The 20551-nt window shown below is 37.8% G+C and overlaps 1 protein-coding gene across 1 annotated transcript in view; it reads left to right on the forward strand.

Moving 5' to 3' along the window:
* ift81 (intraflagellar transport 81 homolog) overlaps positions 1–20551 on the forward strand; it is a 56321-nt gene that overhangs the window by 13227 nt on the left and 22543 nt on the right. The window contains exons 10-13 of the mRNA XM_052031956.1: positions 1917–2012; positions 4408–4554; positions 16059–16208; positions 18201–18329. Of these exons, the coding sequence (XP_051887916.1) occupies positions 1917–2012; positions 4408–4554; positions 16059–16208; positions 18201–18329 (522 nt within the window). The remainder of the gene's footprint in view (positions 1–1916; positions 2013–4407; positions 4555–16058; positions 16209–18200; positions 18330–20551) is intronic.

Raw genomic sequence — 20551 nt, forward strand, 5'->3', positions numbered from 1 at the left:
GATATTGATTATAGTAAATATACCTTATGTAAATTTTTTTTTCTCTGACCCTTTCCAAGATTGACAACTACAGTGGCTATTTGCCTCAAATGGACCAATTCATCAAAGACTCAGGAAGCAACCATTCTTAGTTTGTTAAGTTAGTAAGAATAATACATCAAAATAAAGGGGAAATTGCAATTTTTGCCGCAAATTGGTGAAACATATTTCCTTGTTGCTTTTGACAATTTTGATTATTAGTACTGCAGTTTTAGTAATCATAGTAATAGTTTTTTGTGCAGTAAGTATAAATTGTGAGAATTTTGTGAATGAAACTAAAGAAACTTTTTGTAGCTTTCCTTGATGGTTTACTGATTAAATTAACATAGCAGTGCCATTCTAACCTTGTGATGCACAACATGTGGCCTGTGGGATGGTTCTGTTCAACCTTCCTTGGTGAGCACCGATACCTGCAGCAGTTGTTCCAGATGGGTGAGCTCGCAGCATTGTTTTCGTCAGCTGGTCCATCTTTAGGGAACCCTTATTTCACTTACCTCTTAACTCTTATTTCAGTTACAGATTGTTAACCTAATGCAGCCAGGAGATTGTTGTACACTGCTGTTTGAACTCTGGGCTGGTACCTACTGAGGCAACAACTGGAACCCCTTGTCTTCATTACCTATTGTGAAAGCAGAGAAAAACATCTGACCGTTATCCAGTGGCCCCTGTTATTTTTAAATAACATGTTAACTATTTTTTTCAAACTTTTGATCTAATATTTGTATACACCACCCTCTTTTGGATGCTCATTAACCCAGATCCTTTCTAAGGGAAGGCAGGTATCTGGTACTCACCAAGAAGAAGGTTAATATCTCTTTCCAGTGAATGGCATTAGGCTCTTGTTGTGGTTGCCTCTCAGCAACCAGTTCCCAGAATCCAGCTACTAATCAGTGAGGCTATGCACTGCACTGGAATTTCCTGCCAAAAACAGCAAGTCCCAACCCTAGAAGTTCGTTGACAGCTGGGTTAAGCCTTTGCCCACAATTAAAAAATATTAACTTAACTAATGAATACACTTTAAAAACAAATAAGTACATTTCAGTTAACTTAATTCCAAAAAAAGTAAACTACCTGAAACATATCAATTGCCTGAGAGCTATTCCTCTCCATTGAAATTAATAGAGTTGCTGAAAATGCTGCAGGTCTAATTTGGGACAGTTTCAAGTGCCCATATCTCCCAGCATAACAGGTGTGAAACTGCACAAAGTTGGCATTCTGCTTTCTTCCTCCATGAGGAATCCAGTAGTTAAAGCGCTGTTGGAATGGAAGCAGCAATAACTTCTCAGGATACTTCTGAGTTCCATGTCCATTTGAGCAGCCCTCAAGAGTCACAGATTGTTAACCTAATGCAGCCAGGAGATTGTTGTACACTGCTGTTTGAACTCTGGGCTGGTACCTACTGAGGCAACAACTGGAATCCCTTGTCTTCATTACCTATTGCGAAAGAAGAGAAAAACATCTGACCGTTATCCAGTGGCCCCTGTTATTTTTAAATAACATGTTAACTATTTTTTCAAACTTTTGATCTAATATTTGTATTTTACAATCTTTCCCTTTGAAAATAAAATATTGGAAATTCTGAAATTGGACAAATAATGTTGGCAAAAGCAAGTCCAGCAGCTTGTATAAGGATGAAAGACTAATTGGTATCTTAGACGTGGATGCTTCATTGAAATGTAGAGAGTCAATGTAGAATTATCCCCATCTTCTCTCTTTACAGCTGTGTCCATCCAACACTTTTTATTTTTGTACTTCAGTATCTATGCCTCTAAGTATATTTTCTAGTTATGTTCTGTTTTTCTCTTGTGCTTGGAACTTGTTAAAACTCTGTATTTCTAGAAGCAGATCACTATTTTGATATGATTGCTTTTTTTTAGATCCAGGAAATTAATACACAAATTAACCAACTAATTGAAAAGAGAATGATGAGAAATGATCCAATGGATGACAAACTTTTCCTTTTCCGCCAACAGGTAAGGAAAATCTAAAACATTAGAAAAGAAGGTGAGCTCTAAATAGATTCCCTTTTTAAAAAAATAAAGTTGTAGGTATTTGTATGGAATAATATATGTTTAATGGAATGCAAATCTTTGGCTAGGCAGTTAGTCAATTAGTGTGATAAAGCACCATTGGTTGCCAACTGGGGCTCTAGTCCTAAATTCTGGATTGATACTCAGCAGGGATACTTGTCTCTGGCAGGTATGTTGATACCTTTATCAGTGGCATATGGGAGCCCTTAAAACTTACTGCTGCATGGAGGTAAGTACCAAATAGACATGTGTAATTTAGTTGCAGAAGCTGCCAGTATGAAGACTAATTGTGGTAATATGTCCTCTAACCAGTATGCATTCCCATTTACCACGTCCACCAAAAAAAATGGACCTTTGTTACCTCCTTTGAAAGAATTCTTCGTTGAACTCCTGTCATTATGCTATTTAGATATAGATTTACCTTTTGTCCTTCTTATTTGAGAAAGAATATACTAGTGTTCGAGGCAGTCCAAAAGAGATTCATTAGGCTAATTCCTCAGATGAGAGGGTGGTCTTATTACGAGTGGCTAAAGAAGTTAGATCTTTCTTTGGAGTTTTGAAAAATGAGGAGTGATCTTATTGAAACACATGATATTCCTAAGGAGGTATGTCAGGAGAGATTTTGAGATGTTTCCGCTAGTGGGAGAAACATGAATGGGGGGTCGTAATTACAAGGTGGGGAGGAGGGGTCAATTTAAACTGAGACACATTGGAGCTTCTTGGGTAGATACATTTTTGAAAGATTGGGAAATTGAGAGCTATGGGGAACTGTCACAGATGAGGACATGAGGCTCAGGGCAGATTAACCATTTAAGGAAATGCAAGTGACTATTAATTTTGACCCAGATCCTGCACTATCAGAGTTAGACAGACTAGCCTGAAGTTGCTGCGTTTACTCTTGCATGGTTTTTTTGAGCAAAGATGTAGTATTTTGCAATTCTTCAATTCTTTGGCATCATGTAATGAAATTTGGAATTTTGTGGTCAGTACCTACAAAGTTCAGTTCTTGTTTCCTCGGAATGTTCCCATCTGAACTTAATAACTAATCTTCTACTGCCGGCCTCTCTAGTATGTCATCTTTATCTATTTTTAGGCTATGCAGTAACTCTTCTCCTGGGTTTGGTAGAATCTTCCTTGGTGAAGAAAAGTATTGGCTAGAAAAGTAGAACTGCAGGCATTGACCTTTGTAACTATACAGACATTCATGATTCCCAACTGAAGGTGCACAACCTGAATTTTTGCACAGCCGATTGCTGCTCTTGGGACAATTTCTCGTAGAACTGAATGGGGAGGTGCAAATCTTCCAGTACTTGGGTTGGGAAATACATTTGATGAAACTGACTCAAATTCAGAAGGCACATTCATTTCCATTGGAAGGGTAAGAAAAATTAGAGTACATGGCATCGATTAAGGATTGGTTAATGGATAGAAAACAAAGAATGGGAATATGTAAGTATATTTTTGGTTGGGAGGCTATAATTAGTGGGTGACTGCGGGGATTGATGCTGGGGGGCAGCTGCAAACAATTTGAATCAATGATTTGGTTGAAAGAACCAAGTGAAATATTTCCAAATTATTTCCAATTGTTCCTCCAGCAGTTTGTTTTTTGCTCCAGATCCCAGTGCCTATAGATACTTCTGTTGACGTTGGAATCAAAATCCCTGTGCTGGCTCCATGTTAGATCAAACCAATTAATCCTATGCCCCTGCTCTTTCCCTATAACCCTGTACAATTTTTCCTTTCAAGTAGTAGTTTCCCTTCCAATTCCCATGTTATTAGTGAATCTGCCTCAACAGCTCTTTCTAGATTAGAGCTTGTGTAAGGAAAAGGTTTCTTCAAGCCTCCTCCATATTGTTTATTACCAATCACTTTAACTTTGTCTCCCATGATTTCTTTCTGCCACTGTTTCACTCTATTTACAATGTCAAAAGCATTCATTATTTTGAACACCTTGGACTTATAGCACAGTACTTCACTGGTATGCCCCCAATCCAGAAAAGGCTTGTTGACTCTCCTGTGATCATGTGACTCTGCTTGCTTATTAATACCCAAACTACTGGACTCTTTCACACACTTAGCTGAGTTGAACAATATAATGGATAATGCTTTCTGTGGCATGGTGTTACAGAAATAGTACGTCATTTTGCAGCTTTAGGTTTTTTGTCTGGCAGTTGTATGCAGTACTTCAACTTCTGCTGAGTGATTGATGAAAATGTGGGATTGCACAGTGGGATGAGTACTTTCTATTGTTTCTGATTTCCATCATCTCCTTTTGAAATTACACACCTATGTTCTTAGAAATTATCAAATTCCAAAGTAAAATTTAATTTTCATCCAGGCATCTATCATTTCCCGAAAAAAAGAAGCAAAGGCTGAAGAGTTACAAGAAGGCAGAGAAGAACTTTTGAGCATGGAGAAAGAACTGGCTCAGAAAACAAGTCAAGCTCGTGATTTTGATGGCACAGAAGTTCTGAAAGGTGATGAGGTAAGATAACTGAAACAGGTTATCATGAATATTTAAGGTATCTTTGGTTTACTTTTTATTAATATATATATAAATATTTTTCTGTATAATCAGTTGAAGAAAGAACAACATATTTGTTAAGTGTTGTACATTTTAATTTGATATACATTTATTGACTCATGATATGTGTGTCATGTAAGCCAATCTCTAAAATCCCATTGGTATTGTTCTTAAAGTGTGTGCTAAGAGTATTTGTTTACATTCAACAAGGAGTTAACTTTGATGAACTCAATTGCTCTGCTGCCTTGTCCTATGGGTTTTCTCTTTATCTGACAAAACTGCATAGGCTGTCTGGTGTCTACTTTGGAGCTCAGTGAGATTTTGAGAAAGTTTGAGATTTTTTATAATAAAAACAGGAAATGCTGTAAATGCTCAGCACATTAGGCAGTATCTGTGGAAAGAGAAAGAGAAACAGATTTAACATTTCAGGTAGAAGACCTTAAAAAAGAAAAGATTGTCAATATCTTTTTGCATTGAATTGATGAATATTTCAATTATTTATTCTTGTGAATGTGGAAGAAAGTCAGCATTTATTGTTCATCCCTACTTGTCTCTAAAAGTTGGTGATGGTCTTTCTCTTGAGCTATCTATATTATCGACATATTCTGACAGTACCATGAGGAAAAGTTTTCCAGGATTATCCAAGTGCAAAGAAAGAGTATTGATATATTTCAGCATAATATGTGACTGGGAGGCAATAATGTGTACCTTTGCCCTTTGCTTTCTAGATGGTAGAAATTATGGTATTTGAAGGTGTCTCTAAAGAAATCTTGGCAAATTGTTGCAGTAAAACCCTGTAGACAATATGAACAGTTGTCACAAGTGCTGATAGAGTTACACAGTATGGAAACAGGCCCTTGGGCCCAACTCTACCATGCCAATCCGTTTGTCTACCTGACCTAGTCCTATTTGCCTGTGTTTGGCCCATAACCCCTAAACCTTTTCTATCCCTGTAACTGTCTAAATGTCTTTTAAATGTTGTAGTTGTACACACCTTTACAGCTTCCTCTGATGGCTTGTTCCATATACCCACCATCCTCTATGTGGAAAAAGTTGCCCCTCAGGTCCCTTTTAAATCTTTCCCCTCCCACAAACCAATGCCCTCTAGTTTTAGACGTTCCTCCTCTAGGAAAAAGACTGTGACCATTCACCTTAGCTATGCCCCTCATGATTTTATATACCTTTTATAAGGTCACCCCTCGGCCTCCTTTGCTCCAAGGGAAAAAGTCCCAGCCTATCCAGCCAGTCCTTTTGCAGGTGCTAGGGATTCACAAATTGAGCCATCAACCCACATATTCACCCTCCAATCTTCATCAGTTACCGTAGGAGGATAGAGTGGGATAGAGACTCCAGAATGATAGGGAATATGGAAATGATAAAACTTTGAATGCTAAATGAAGGTAGTTGGTCTTTCTTAAGTGTGGTCATTGTGTAATTTGCCACTTATCGGCCAAGTCCAATTGCCTCAGATAGCTTCATCTAACAAATTGCAAATGAACCTGAATACTGCTTTCATTTATGATCAGTCCTACTGTAACCTTATGGTGAGGATGATGGATCATCTAATGAAGTAGTTGAAAGTACGCCTGCTAGGATATAGGGTACTGCTGTATTCAATTATAGGCACCATCATTTAAGAAGAATGTTAGGGCCTTGGCAAGGATGCAGAGCAGATTTGTCGGAATAGTAACCAAAAAGAAGCACAATTGCAAATGCTGCTAATTTGGAATAAAAACAGAACATTCTGGAAAAACTCAGCAGGTTCGGCAACATCTGTGGAAAGAAAACCAATGTTATCATTTAAGGTCCAAGACCCTTTGTCATTACTGGGAACCAGAGAAAACAAGTTGATTTTAAGTTGCAGAGAAGGCAGAAAAGGGATGGATAGGACAAAGGGAATTTCTCTGATGGTTGAGACCAAATAGGTTAATTAGAATGATGCTAGAAATTAGAGACTTGTGAGCAGACTGGCAAAGCTGGGATTATTCTTACAGAATCAGGAAAATTTATGACATTGGAGGAAATCATTCAGCCCATTGAGTTTATTTCAGTTGGACAAGTGTTATTCATCCTCATCTCATTTCCAATCTTTTTGGCCATGGCACACCAAGTGCTCATCCATTTTATTTTCCTCATTGTGATCAGAGTTTCTGCCTCTACTGTCATTTCAGATAGTACATTCTAGAGCCCAGCTAACCACCAGGTGAAAAAAAATAAAGTCCCCTTTAATCTTTATATGTGCCTTAAATCTGTGTCCCTTAGTTATTGACCTCTCTGCTAAGGGAACTTGAGCCCTTAATATCCACTCTACCTAGGCTTCTAATAATCATGAATCTCTCAATTATGTTTCTTCTCAATCTCCTATACCAAACAACCCCAGCATAGCTAATCCATTTTCATAACCAGAATTCTCCAGGCCTGGTATTACCTTCATAAATCTCCTCTGTAGCCTCTCTAGTGCTACAATGTTCTTCCTTTTGCAGAGTAATGACAACTCTACAAATGAAACTAGTTATGGATAACTGATGTCTTATACATTTGAAACTTGGCCTCCCTAGTCTTATATTCTCTGTTGTGGCTGCAGAAGAAAAGTATCAAGCATGCGCAATGTTGATGTCAAATCTCCAAATTCCACTTGGTTTAACTGTAATTTTACTAATAATCTTCAGGGGTAAATATGTGGAATAAATAGGTTTAACTCTAGAATCAGAAGGCTTTAATGATGAATCACTGCGCTGAATAGATCATCTCAGCAAGCTGAACAACTCGTGAGTACTACTGGTATTGGTAAATTGCAAAAGTCCACTTGCATATTGAGTAAATTTCATACTGCTTATTTGTTATACTTCAAATTATGAGCAGATTTTGCCTTTTTTTGAGAAGTGACAAGCAATATTGTTAATAAGTGGAGCTCTCAGTTAATAGTTGTAGGTTCTGGTCTTATTAAGTTACTTTACTTGCTCATAAGCTTACGACTAATGTAGGCAAGATCAAAAGAATGGCCACACGTGATAATAAGCTGCTAAAGCATTGGTCCATAATTTTTTTTGATTGTGAGGTACTTTATATGATGTCATCAGAGCGTGACTACTTGTATGTATTTAGATCAATAAAAGAAAGAGCATGTCTTTTATTCCATTCATAACATGAGGTGCGCATTTGCCACACAAATTTAAATAATTAACTTATCTATTTATACAGATTAAGCAGTATCATGGATTGTCTCTTGAGCTAAAATCTATTGCAAAAAACTGAAATCTGTGTCAAATGCAATTCTATGGTCAGGACAAACACAAAAGTTTTTGTTATCCAGTTGTGGAGTGGTTAGGAAATTTTGAATTGTACAAAATGGTGTGTTTGCTATATGGGATGAGTAGGAAAGAAATATAAAGCAAAATCGCTGACAGGTGAGGTAATGTGAACTGAATCTATTTAAAAGTTGCATTCTTACATTGTACAGCAGGTAATATCTAAACTAAATGAAATTACCAGTCAATTGCATTTAAACAATTAGTAATTAGAACTATTTCTTTGAATTTGACTGGACATTTTATTTCCAAAATACTTCCAGTTAAGCACAGCAAATAATTTTGCCCCATCCAACTAAACAAATACTGTAATAGTATTGCAGATTCAAAGGTGCCCCAAGTAATAAATGATATGTAGATGTGCCTATAGTATAAGTGCTCTAAGGATATTGGAATCCCAAAACATATGCAAAAGCAAACATGGTGATATTTGTGCAAGTTCTTTTTTCCTGTTGAGTCATTTACAAATTGCTTGGCAAGGGAGTTGGGTGGGGAGGAGGTAGGATATGCCACCTGAGACGATAATGTAAAATGCTGGAAATATCAGGTCAGGCAGTTTTAAAACAATCTTTAAAATCACTGGTAAAGTACCATCCTGTGATTTTAAATTTGCATGAATAACTCATCAATACAAATCACTGACAATAAACATAAGCAGCATTGAAAACTAAACATTTTAATGGCTTAATAAAAAATTATGAGATGCCAAGTCAATTCTTAACTGACTCCATTGTAAATTATATTATAACATAATGAACACTTTTGCCCACAACAAAATCCTGCAACAAACATCATGGTTACTAAAATCAGCATTGGTAGGAAATTTGTGTAGGAAGTACTGAGGTGGATTTGGAGGTTTCAGTTCTAAATGTGCAGAAAGCAACATTGAGAATCAGGCTACTTTCTGCCTGGGTTGAGTCCTTTAGTAAAACTAATAACAACAATGAGAAACAAAATATGGAGATTCAAACAGAATCTGTCCCTGCAATTTGTGGCTTAATATTAGCTCAGTCATTTAGGCTGCTCAGAAGTCGCAATTAACCGTTTTTCAGTCACTACATTTGATTCCAATTTGATGAATTACATTCAACTGAACTGTATCTGCAAAGGTTTTGACCTCTATGAATGTTTGAATTTATTCCCCTAGCCTTGTGAAGAGGTGTTGACTGCCATTTCCTCAAAAGGGTTGGGGCCTCGTCAACGTTGAATGTTTTGATGTAAACAACATGCTTGTGTTTGAGGAAAATTTATACCAATTAATCTGACACTGCATGAAAGGATTAGAGTCCACGTTCTTTATAATAAGAGTCTGGTTATAAAATTCTGCTCCAAGCTATTGTTCAAAGCCACTTTTGTACAGTAATTTTGCTAAATGGAGGGCTACTTCAGTAAGTTGTTTTAAGATGGGGAATGGAACCAGGCTGCTGCCCAGCTCCCAAGCAAGATTAATATTTCGATTTTAAGTATGTCTTATTATTTTAATATATAATAAAACACAATGCATCAATGCTGATGCTGCTATTTTCCACCCTGTTATTTGCTTTGGGATGATCTAGTGTCAGTCCATATCTGTTAAGCAAATGAAGATCGGATTACTCAATCAGGATTGTGGCTACCTTAGAAGGTTGAGGGAGTGGGGGTGGAGGTGTGTGGGCAGAGAAGCACTTAGCTCAGGCCACATTTGGCTTGGTGCTGGACCCAGTTCAACCAAATTTCCTGAGGTGGATTTCTGGCTTCTGTAGTGAAATGAGAAGATGGAGGGAAGATAAGCTTCCACATGATTTTTAGTTCATACTCGTATTGTGGCAAGTACTGTTTCCACCTTATGATAGTTCATTGGCTCCTGTCGATACTATAAGAAGCTTTTACTCCTGAGTGGCGTGTGCTTGTGTGAGCAGTTTTATATTGCTCTGACAATATTCTTGAGCCAGTTTCATATTGATCTAAAAACACCGCAAGCTAATACTGTTGTTAGCCATGGAGAATTGCATGAGCTGTATATTTATAGCCCTTATGGTCTTTTGTTAAAGTCTCCATTACACTGGTTGCACCTAATGTTTGTGATTATTGTGCATATTGGTAGAATTATTCAATTTTCAAAAGGATAAAAGTCAATTTCCTGCAAGTGATATTTCTAACAGCAAATGAATGTTCCAGCTTAAGTTATAAATATTATCTTTTTAATTGACATGAGGTGGAGCTGCATAGCTATGGCATAGTCTGAAACCTACAGAGGAGGGAGGTTGAGTGGGCAGATGCCTGTAACCTACTAAGTATGTAGTGCAGCAGCTCTAGTTACCAAACTATGATTATCATTTGTGGCTTGCCAAAAAACAGGTGGCTATGACCCATGACAAATACATTACACATGTTGCATTCTTTTCACAGTATTTGAATAAGCTCCATAGATCTTTTGAAGATCAAAGTATAATTAACATGCAAGCTTCAATGATTCTGTTCCTCATCTTTGTTAATGTTCACAAATTGGAATTTTCTCAGTGCTTTTTGATTAGTTTTCTTAAAAAAAATACACTGCTGGTACCAGACCTACAATTGATGACAACGTTCTTTTTTTTCTTTTATGCTTATCAAAGAATTTTTCAATGTGGTTCAGATCATGCAAACTGCAGACAATCTAACTATATTTTATGAATTTATATGGACATATAATCAAAGCATTCACACAAAGCTTTGAAAGGTTAAATTTGTTGCTTGAACCAGCCTTGAAACAAATTTGATGTAGTATTTGAATTTCTCTTTGTTGCATCAGCTGGATTTTTTTAAACTTATTGCAATAATGCTGTAGTAAGGAGTCAATTTACTAGGCTGCACACAGCAATTGGCAATTTTTTCAGCATGAATTTAAGAACCTGGAGCCTCCTAAGCAAGAGTAATTAGAAGTGAGGAAAGACATTCAATTTTATTTTCCTTTCTCCCCTGTTGTTGCCCCTCTCTCCCCCGCAGTCCCACATTTTATTTAAGAATTTCTGCATCTGTAGTTTCTTACTTTTTGATTATTCAATAAAAGGACAGGGAGCCAGAACTTGGCAACTTAGGTATATCCTGTGTTAGATGCCCGACCCTACAGAGCACAAAGGGCCAAGTCCTGATGCCGAGGTCCCCCTAGATGCCCCACTTACCTTCTGGGGCAGACCACTCCTCTTCAGGACCTTCAGACCTGTATGGCAACAACAACTTGCCTCACAGGCTAGCTGAATCCATTCCAGGTCTTCCAAGTCTGTTCTCAAGCAATCACTTACCTTCCAGTCCAGGTGAATCTGCTCCAGGTCTTCAAGGCCTGCCCAGAAGAAATCACTTACCTTCCAGTCCTGGTGGCTCCACTCCAGGATTTCCAGGACCAATGAGTCGCATCACTTACCTCAGAAGTGTGGTAAGAGGGCCGGGCTGCAGATGAGACTGAAACAGTGTGGGTACAAGACCCCCCCCCCTCCCCAGCATACTACTAGCTAACATCCAGGCCATTGAGAACAAAGTTGGTGAACTAAGGGCAAGACTGACCTACCAAAGAGAACTGAGGGACTGCTGTGTGCTATGTGTCACCGAAATGTAGTTTACACTTGCTTCACCTGACTGTGCCGTACAACCTGAGGGTTTCTCAATCCACCGAATGGACCATACAGCATCTTCAGGCAAAGTTAGAGGCGGAGGGGGCTGCTTCTTAATCAGTAACTCATGGTGCTCAAACGTGACAGTCCTGGCAAGTTCCTCCTCACCTAGCCTGGAATATCTAATGGTAAAGTGTCACCCATACTACCTGCCACAGGAGTTCACTTCAGCTATCCTAATGGCAGTCTACATCCCACCCCAGTTGGACATAAAGCCTGCACTCAATGAACTATACTCTGTGGTCAACAGCCTTGAACCAGGATACCCTGAGGCCCTCTTCATTATTGCAGGTGACTTCAACCAGGTCAACCTCAAGAGTGTGTTACCAAAATACTACCAGCATGTCTCCTGTCCCACCAGGGGTCCAAACACCCTTGACCATTGCTTATATAACCATCAAAGATGCCTTCCGAGCCACCCCTATGTACTCACCGGTAAATCAGATCACCAGGCTGTGCTCCTTCTCCCTGCATACAAACAGAAGCTGAAACGGGAGGATCCAGTACAGAAAGTTGTTAAGTGCTGGTGTGAGGAAATAAATGAGCTTCTATGCGACTGCTTTGAGTCAGTGGACTGGTCCATGTTCAAAGACTCAGCTGCCAGCCTAGATGAGTATGTCACCACCATCACAGACTTTATCAAGTGTGCTGAGGACTGTGTGCCAAAGAGGACAATCCGGGTGTTCCCAAACCGGAAACCATGGATGAACCAGGAGATCCACTCCCTACTGAAGTTGAGGACTGCAGCCTTAAAATCAGATGACCCTGACCTTTACAAGAAATCAAGATATGACTTGCGTAAAGCGATCAGAGATGCCAAGAGACAATACCAGTCCAAAATTGAGTCCCAGACCAGCCATCAGTTGTGGTAGGGCTAACATGCTATAACGGGCTACAAAATGAAGTCGGGCAGCATCGCCAACAACAGCGCATCCCTTCCCAGTGAGCTTAACACATTCTATGCAGGTTTTAAACAGAAGGAGATTGGTTTGTTACCACCCACCCCGACAGCCTCCAATGCACCTGAATCCATGGTTACCGTTGAGGACCTAAGATCAGTCTGCTGGAGAGTGAACCCACGGAGAGCAGCTGGCTCGGATGGCATTCCTGGCTGTGTCCTCCGATATTGTGCTGATAAGCTGGCAGGGGTATTTGCAGACATATTTAACCCCTCCCTGCTTCAATCTGAGGTTCCCACCTGTTTTAAGAAGACCACTATCATCCCGGTACCCAAGAAAAACAAGGTTACATGCCTTAATGACTATCAACCTGTGGCTCTGACATCTACCATCATTAAGTGCTTTGAGAGGCTGGTCATGGCACGCATTAACTCCGGCATCCCAGAAAACCTTGATCCACTGCAGTTCGCCTACTGCCGAAACAGGTCTATGGTGGACGCCATCTCCCTGGCCCTACACTCATCTCTGGAGCATCTGGACAGTGAAGATACCTATGTTAGACTATTGTTTATTGACTACAGCTCTGCCTTCAATACTATAATTCCAAGCAAACTCATCACGAAACTCCAAGACCTGGGACTCAACACCTCCCTCTGCAACTGGATCCTTGACTTTCTGACCAACAAACTGCAATCAGTGAGGATGGGCAGTAACACCTCCAGCACAATTATTCTCAACACTGGTGCCCCATAGGGCTGTGTCCTCAGCCCCCTACTCTATTCCCTATATACTTGTAACTGCGTGGCCAGATTCTGCTCTAACTCCATCTACAAGTTTGTAGATGGTACCACCGTAGTGGGCCGTATCTCAAATAACGATGAGTCGGAGTACAGGAAGGAGATAGAGAGCTTAGGGACATGGTGTCATGACAACAACCTTTCCCTCAATATCAGCAAAACAAAAGAGCTGGTCATTGACTTCAGGAAGAGGGGCAGTGCACATGCATCTGTCTACATCAATGGTGCTGAGGTCGAGAGGGTTGAAAGCTTCAAGTTCCTAGGAGTGAACATCACCAATAGCCTGCCCTGGTTCAACCACGTAGATGGCACTGCCAAGAAAGCTCACCAGCGCCTCTACTTCCTTGGGAGGCTAAAGAAATTTGGCATGTCCCCTTTGACACTCACCAGCTTTTATCGATGTACCATAGAAAGCATCCTATCTGGATGCATCATGGCTTGGTATGGCAACTGCTCTGCCCGGGACCGCAAGAAACTGCAGAGAGTTGTGGACGCAGCCCAGCACATCACAGAAACCAGCCTCCCCTTCATGGACTTTGTCTATACTTCTCACTGCCTTGGTGAAGCAGCCAGCATAATCAAAGACCCCACCCACCCGGGACATTCTCTCTTCTCCCCTCTCCCATGAGGCAGAAGATACAGGATCCTGAGGGCACATACCACCAGGCTCAAGGACAGCTTCTATCTGGCTGTTATAAGACTATTGAACGGTTTTCTTATACGATAAGATGGAATCTTTTCCTCATGATCTACCTTGTTGTGACCTTGCACCTTATTGTCTACCTGCACTGTACTTCCTCTGCAGCTGTGACACTTTACTCTGTATTCTGTTATTGTTTTACCCTGTACTACCTTAATGCACTGTGTAATGAATTGATCTGTATGAACGATATGCAAGGCAAGTTTTTCACTGTACCTCAGTACAATTGACAATAATATACCAATACCTTATTTTTCAGTGTAAGAGAGTGCTGAGACAACTGGCATAGAATCAGGAAATTTGCATCCATCACTGCCCTGACCAGGGTGAGGTAGTGAGATGTCGGAGCAGAGTTATGACTAATTTTGCATGGCTTTGGAAAGAGTTAGAAGAAATGTCACAAAAGACCAAGGAAATAGTTGCATAGCATGAAAAATGGTTTATAATTTCTTGGGATTTTCACATTGAAAACTAACACAGTGCCTGAAATGTGCTATTAGAATAGAGCAAACCTTTTGGAAATTTTGGATCTTTGCTTTTCTTTATAGGTGCATATCACCAATAAGGATGTGAAATAGTGTAACTGAAAAAGATATATTTTAACTTGTGTTTTTATCTTCATTTTCCATTCATCTATAATATTAATATCTTGCTGTTTTGCCACAGCTACTTAATAATTTCACCAGTAACTAAATGTAACTATTAGTTTTAGCCTGAATGGGACAACTAGATTATTGGTGATAAATACATTTTAGAATAGATTGGTGTGGGGTATCCCTTGTGACCTCTGATGTGTTACCCATATTTGAATTGTAATCAATATCCATTGATGCTGTCCCATTTTTCATGCACTTTCTTGTTGAGGTTCGGGGGAGATTTGAGCTATTTGTGGAATCTGTCATGCTCTAAGAATAAAAGCTCATTGGGTGAAAGCCTCCATTGTAGCAGACAACCTGTCATAATGCTACAATGACTATTTACCTCAAATAATCTAAATTTTGGAAAATGAAGTGTGTACTTGCAGAGCATCCAATTGATACTGAATGCTAGAAATTTTCCATTCTTTTTGGGATTAAATAGCATCGTTAACTACAAGAACAAGATGAAGATATTTTTATTAGTCACATGTACATTGAAACACACAGTGAAATACATCTTTTTGCGTAGAGTGTTCTGGGGGCAGCTCGCAAGTGTCGCCACGCTTCTGGCGCCAACATAGCATGCCCACAACTTCCTAACCTGTACGTCTTTAGAATGTGGGAGGAAACCGGAGCACCCGGAGGAAACCAATGCAGACACGGGGAAAATGTACAAACTCCTTACAGACAGTGGCCGGATTTGAACCCGGGTCACTGGCGCTGTAAAGCGTTACGCTAACCGCTACACTACTGCCAAAATGCAATTTGGACACTAAGTATAATTTGGTCAGTTTCTGACTGAGAAAATATAAAATGCTTTTTTGTGCCATACTAATGAATGATAAAAATTTGAGTCCATTTCATATTATAAAAGTCATAAATTTACATTTTACAGTTATTAAGCACCTGAATAAGGAAACTGCATCTGTAAGATCGGTTCTTTGTACCAGTGACATCTGGCTGACTGATATAGTGCAAATGGAGAGTTTATTTAAATTAACATTTTAGTGGCAAAATCTAGAACAAATTGTATTGAAAACATTCTGGACTATTGATAATATAACATTGGAAATTAGCTTTGTACTACAAATTCCAAAGATAAATATATTGTATGAATTATGGATCACTCCACCAGAAAGAAGGTTCATGCTTTTTGTATGAATTATTCAATTAAGATGTTTAAACATTTAGTTCCCAAATTAACGGAATGAATGGTGGAGAGTTGGTGGGTGGGGGAAGCTCCACATGGTACAGTTTCAAGACCAATTTTGGCTTCCTGCCCAGGACTTTTTATAGACTATTCCATGTTGTCTAAGAAAACGAGACTGCCATACTTAGCACTGCCAATCTGTCTTTTGTTCTGTAGACATAGATTATTGTCAATTTTGAAACTAATAATACCTTTTTAATTTCAGTATTTTTTTTGTACTTGGAGGTAACAGGCCTCCCAATTTATTTACATCACTGACGATATTAACTTGTTATCTTAAATTTTAGTTCAAACGCTATGTCAGCAAACTTCGTAGCAAGAGTACAGTATATAAGAAGAAACGTCAAGAACTGACAGAATTAAGAGCAGAATATGGTGTCTTGCAGAGAACAGAAGAAATTCTAAAACAGCGGCATGAAGCCATACAGCAACAACTGGTAATACGAGAGCCTTGCTTTCAATACATTCACTGCCCAAGTCCAGGCGATTCTGAGAAATTACTGATAATTAATCTGAAATGATATGACTTTCCGTGAAACAGTTCAGTCAGCCCTGCAAGTTCCAGTGCCTTCAGTTAATGCTTAGTGATTACCTAGAAAAGTATGAGTTGATATCAACTCCCATTTTATAGTTTTTATCTTTGAGTATGTAGGATGATTTTCAGATGGTTAAATATAAAATTTTATTCATATTCTTTTTCTTAAGCCTATTCATAATTTTTGGTTAGCTTAATTCTGTGCCTCTTTAAAATTTAAGATAGTAAAAGGAATTAATATTTCTATTTATTTCTATCTACTGATATTAAAAATAAACACATGGCTACTCATAGTATTTTATCTGAGTGCATTCTGGCAAAAATTAATAATATTCAAAAATAAGATTTAATGTATCCATTATTTTGCCTTTGCAGTGGTGTTCTTTGTACACAGATAGGTGTTAAGACACGAGTTAATTGTTAATTGATCAAAAAATTTGCTGTAAACTTTTGCAACTAATTTTTAATGTTGTTCTGTTCTCTTCAGTAGCAACAAGTTGGTGCAAACTTCCAAAGTATTTGTCCTTGTTACAGTTACCTCCGGTTCTTTAGCTGGGCTTTACTGTAAAATATTTTAAAAATCCAAAATATGTAGAATTGAATTTACTTGGTAATTCCCCATGTTAGTTCCCTTAAGCTCAAGATCATTTGATCGTCATAGCAATGGACACTATAACCTGTAAAATTTAGCTCATCTAAAATTTGAAAATCAAAAATTATTGATGTTGTAAATCTGAAATAAAAAAATGTTGATAATCCTCAGTAGGGCAGGCTACATCGGTGGAGAGAAAAACAGTTAATATTTCAGGCTGACGTCTTTTCATTAAAACTCAGTTGCCTATATTCCAACATGCACAAGGTCCTGTTCACATTCAGTGCTACACTTGATGGTGCACTTAGACATTCTGGCAATATCTTACTTATCCTTGTTTTTAAATCTCTCCATGGCCTCAAGCAACCCTGTTTCTATATCTTATCCCAGGGTTACATTTCTCAGAGATCTACAGTATGTGCTTCTCCAATCTTTTTTTTGTATCGTTGATTACATTACTAACTTTCTTTTAAATTTGCCTACTTTAATTACCTGTCCCAGTATTACTCTTTGAGTTTCAAATTTTGTTTTATAATTGTCACTGAAAAGCATATTAAAATGATTTACAATGTTTTTTATATATATATAATGTTTGTGATTAAAAAGTGTAATATATACAATGCTGTATATTTAATGTTAGAAATACAAGTTATTGCAGATGCTGCAATTATGATTGATTTAATCACAGAAAGGGGATGGAAGTATCATCAGGTTTGCTTGGTTGCAGTTAAGATTTTGGTAGGAATTGCCAAAACAAAAGACATAGGGTGGCATGGAATGCATAATTGCCTAATTCATTTACAACTTCATTTCCTGCATCATCTTGTCTTTCACTATTATTGTCTTGTACCCAGATGTCATAAGAGTGGATCCTCTGCAATTTCTTTTCCCTGTGAGTTATGGAACCTCAGTACATTTGTTGGGTTATCTGGCTGCGTGAGATGATTTCACAGATGGAAAATGAAGCTGATAATAAGGCCTAGTCTTTAACAAATGGCACAAATAGACTGTTTCCCAGATGTGTTCCAAGTGTATTTTCACTAGTGCTTTCATGATTTATATAAAAAGTCTTTACTTAGTAGTAGAGGTTATAACATTTCCACTGGAATGGAAGAATGTGATTAATTTTAGATACTGCATATGCTATCTATGTCAAATTGTTTGGGATTTCAGCACCCTATAAAGAAACAGCAAAGGTCCTTGGCTATAACTTATGAGACTTGCATTATAATTGTTTATGACATATATTTAGCCAGCTGAATTTCTTACATACTTAGTCTTTGTCAAACTGTTTGTTTACAGCAAGCGATTGAAGCTAAGCATGGTATTACAGGCTTCAGTGACACTCAAGAGGAGCTGGAGAGAGTATCTGCATTGAAGAGCGAGTTGGATGAAGTGAAGGGACGTACACTTGATGAGATGTCTGAAATGGTGATCCCTCTTTTTAAAAAGACTAAAATTAATTTAGTGGTTGCACATATATTAATGATTTACAATTTGGGGGGAACAGTAGTTATAATTTAAATTATGGTAAAGTATGCCTCTTTCCACTACTTACCTATTACAAAATGTATTGCTAGTTGTTATTCCAGTCAAAATAGCCTTTATTAATAACTTTCTATAAAGAAAAGTTGCTGGCTAAAATATCTGCACATGATCCATTCCTGCTTATTAATGCTTTAAAATATCCATAGTAATGCTTTCCTTCTGTTCACAAGATGAAATTGACCCTGAATTTGCAGATGGAACCACATAACTTCCAGCATTCACCATTATCACTGACAGGAGCTTCTAATGTCTACTCAAGTGCAATTAAGTGCAGAAGTCCAGAAGTTGCTTTGCTACTTCTTGGCAGGTCCATGTTGGGGTGTCAAAACAGAATCACTGATTTGATGTGAAATTCAACTTTTTCATACTTATCTTTGAGTAAAATCATTAAAATGTAAGTCCCTGATGAATGGGGTTTAACTGAATTTTCAACAGTAGGGTAATTGGAATTGGCAGTTGAATACTTGCCAAATTGCAACATGAATAACAAAAAGCCATAATTACTGCGAATGACCTCTTAGCCCTGAAAGTCTAATTTTGTATGTGTGGTGCTGAATTTTCTTAGAATAATAATTTGAAAATCCATGAATTTTAAAATAATAATAAGTAATTTTATTTGATTGTTCATGGTATTTCAGCCTCTACCCTTTCAATGTATAGTTCAATCTATATTCTGTGAAATATTTAAGAACTATAAAAATTAGAGCTATCAGAATTCTTTAGTTTGAATGACTGATCAGCCAGCTTCATGACATAACTATGCTGAATGTGACAAATCTTCAACATAAGCCATCTAATAACAGCTTGTGCCAGAGAAGGGGAAATCTACACCACAGAGTCATGAAGCTTTGCAGACAAGTTTCTTTATTGTTAGGGGCGAGCACTGTTGCTTTATTGTTGACCAGAAAATCCATTCTATTGTTTTTATTTTTGTCTGGGTTTTATTCTGAACTGGATCTGTATTTTCTTATTCGGTACGCTATCCTTCTCAGATCTATAGGTACAAAATACCCATTGCACACATTTAATGGAGTATATAATACTTACCAGTTTCTATGTACACTATTAGGTCTTTTGCAGTGATCCCAGCACCTATATTTTTTATGTTGTTTTGTGAGAATGAGAAGGAAGTGCTAGGAAGTTTAGTCTATCTTTGAACATAAACTGGTACAATGAAAATGCAGTTTTCACTGATGATAGCAGTTTTTCTAAGGAAGTGTCAAACATCAACACAAACATTTTTCAGAGTAGATAAGAAATGATCAAAAGTAACTTGGGTGGAATATATTATCAAAAATATTTGTTTAATATACATTATTTGTATTCTGGAGTTGCCTTTAAAATCAGATCAGTGGTCTAAGAGCAATTATGTTGTTCAGTAAAATTTTCTCTCACATAAATATATTATTGATTGCAATGAAATGAACATTGGAAGGAATTCATTGAGGAAAAAAATGGACTTCAGACAGCAGTCTCTCGTTCATGATATCATGTAGATAATATGGCCTGTAAAAGGTGGTCTTGGATTCGTGTTTATGCTGAGAGCAAAAACTCTATTTGACTGACCTCGGTCTGAAACACGGAAGTAGGACTGATGTGTTTAGAACCTGTAGAAGAACTGGGCAAGCTTAAAATTAAACAAACTTTTATAAAAGTAATGTAATAGATGTGTGAAATCACTTAATAGTAATCTCTTATTAGTCTTTGTTAACTAGTCATTGAATTTGGGAACAAGCGAGTGATTTAAGCTTTTCTGTCATCACAGTCCTGTAGAGTTATGAACTTTGGAGCATTAAACAATGAGAGAATATTGCAGAAGTTTATTTTCATTGCTGCTTATTTTTTCCCACAGTTTCTAAAAGGTGCCTTTCATTACTGGGAGAAAATTTGCAGAGTCACCAGGCTCTCTTGCCCAAACTTAAGTTCACTTGTACATCTTTCAATAATTTGATCATACCATTCAGAGCAAATGTAATTATTTCAGGAAAAAAACAGGGACATTTAAGCTCTCAAAAATTCTAATGAAAGGAAATCATAGGGAATGAAGAATGTCAGTGTAAAAAAAAGTGTATTTTTGTGTTAACACATTAAACCTAATGTCAAGT

Source organism: Pristis pectinata, chromosome 17, assembly GCF_009764475.1.
Source record: "Pristis pectinata isolate sPriPec2 chromosome 17, sPriPec2.1.pri, whole genome shotgun sequence".
In the NCBI taxonomy this organism is placed as follows: domain Eukaryota; kingdom Metazoa; phylum Chordata; class Chondrichthyes; order Rhinopristiformes; family Pristidae; genus Pristis; species Pristis pectinata.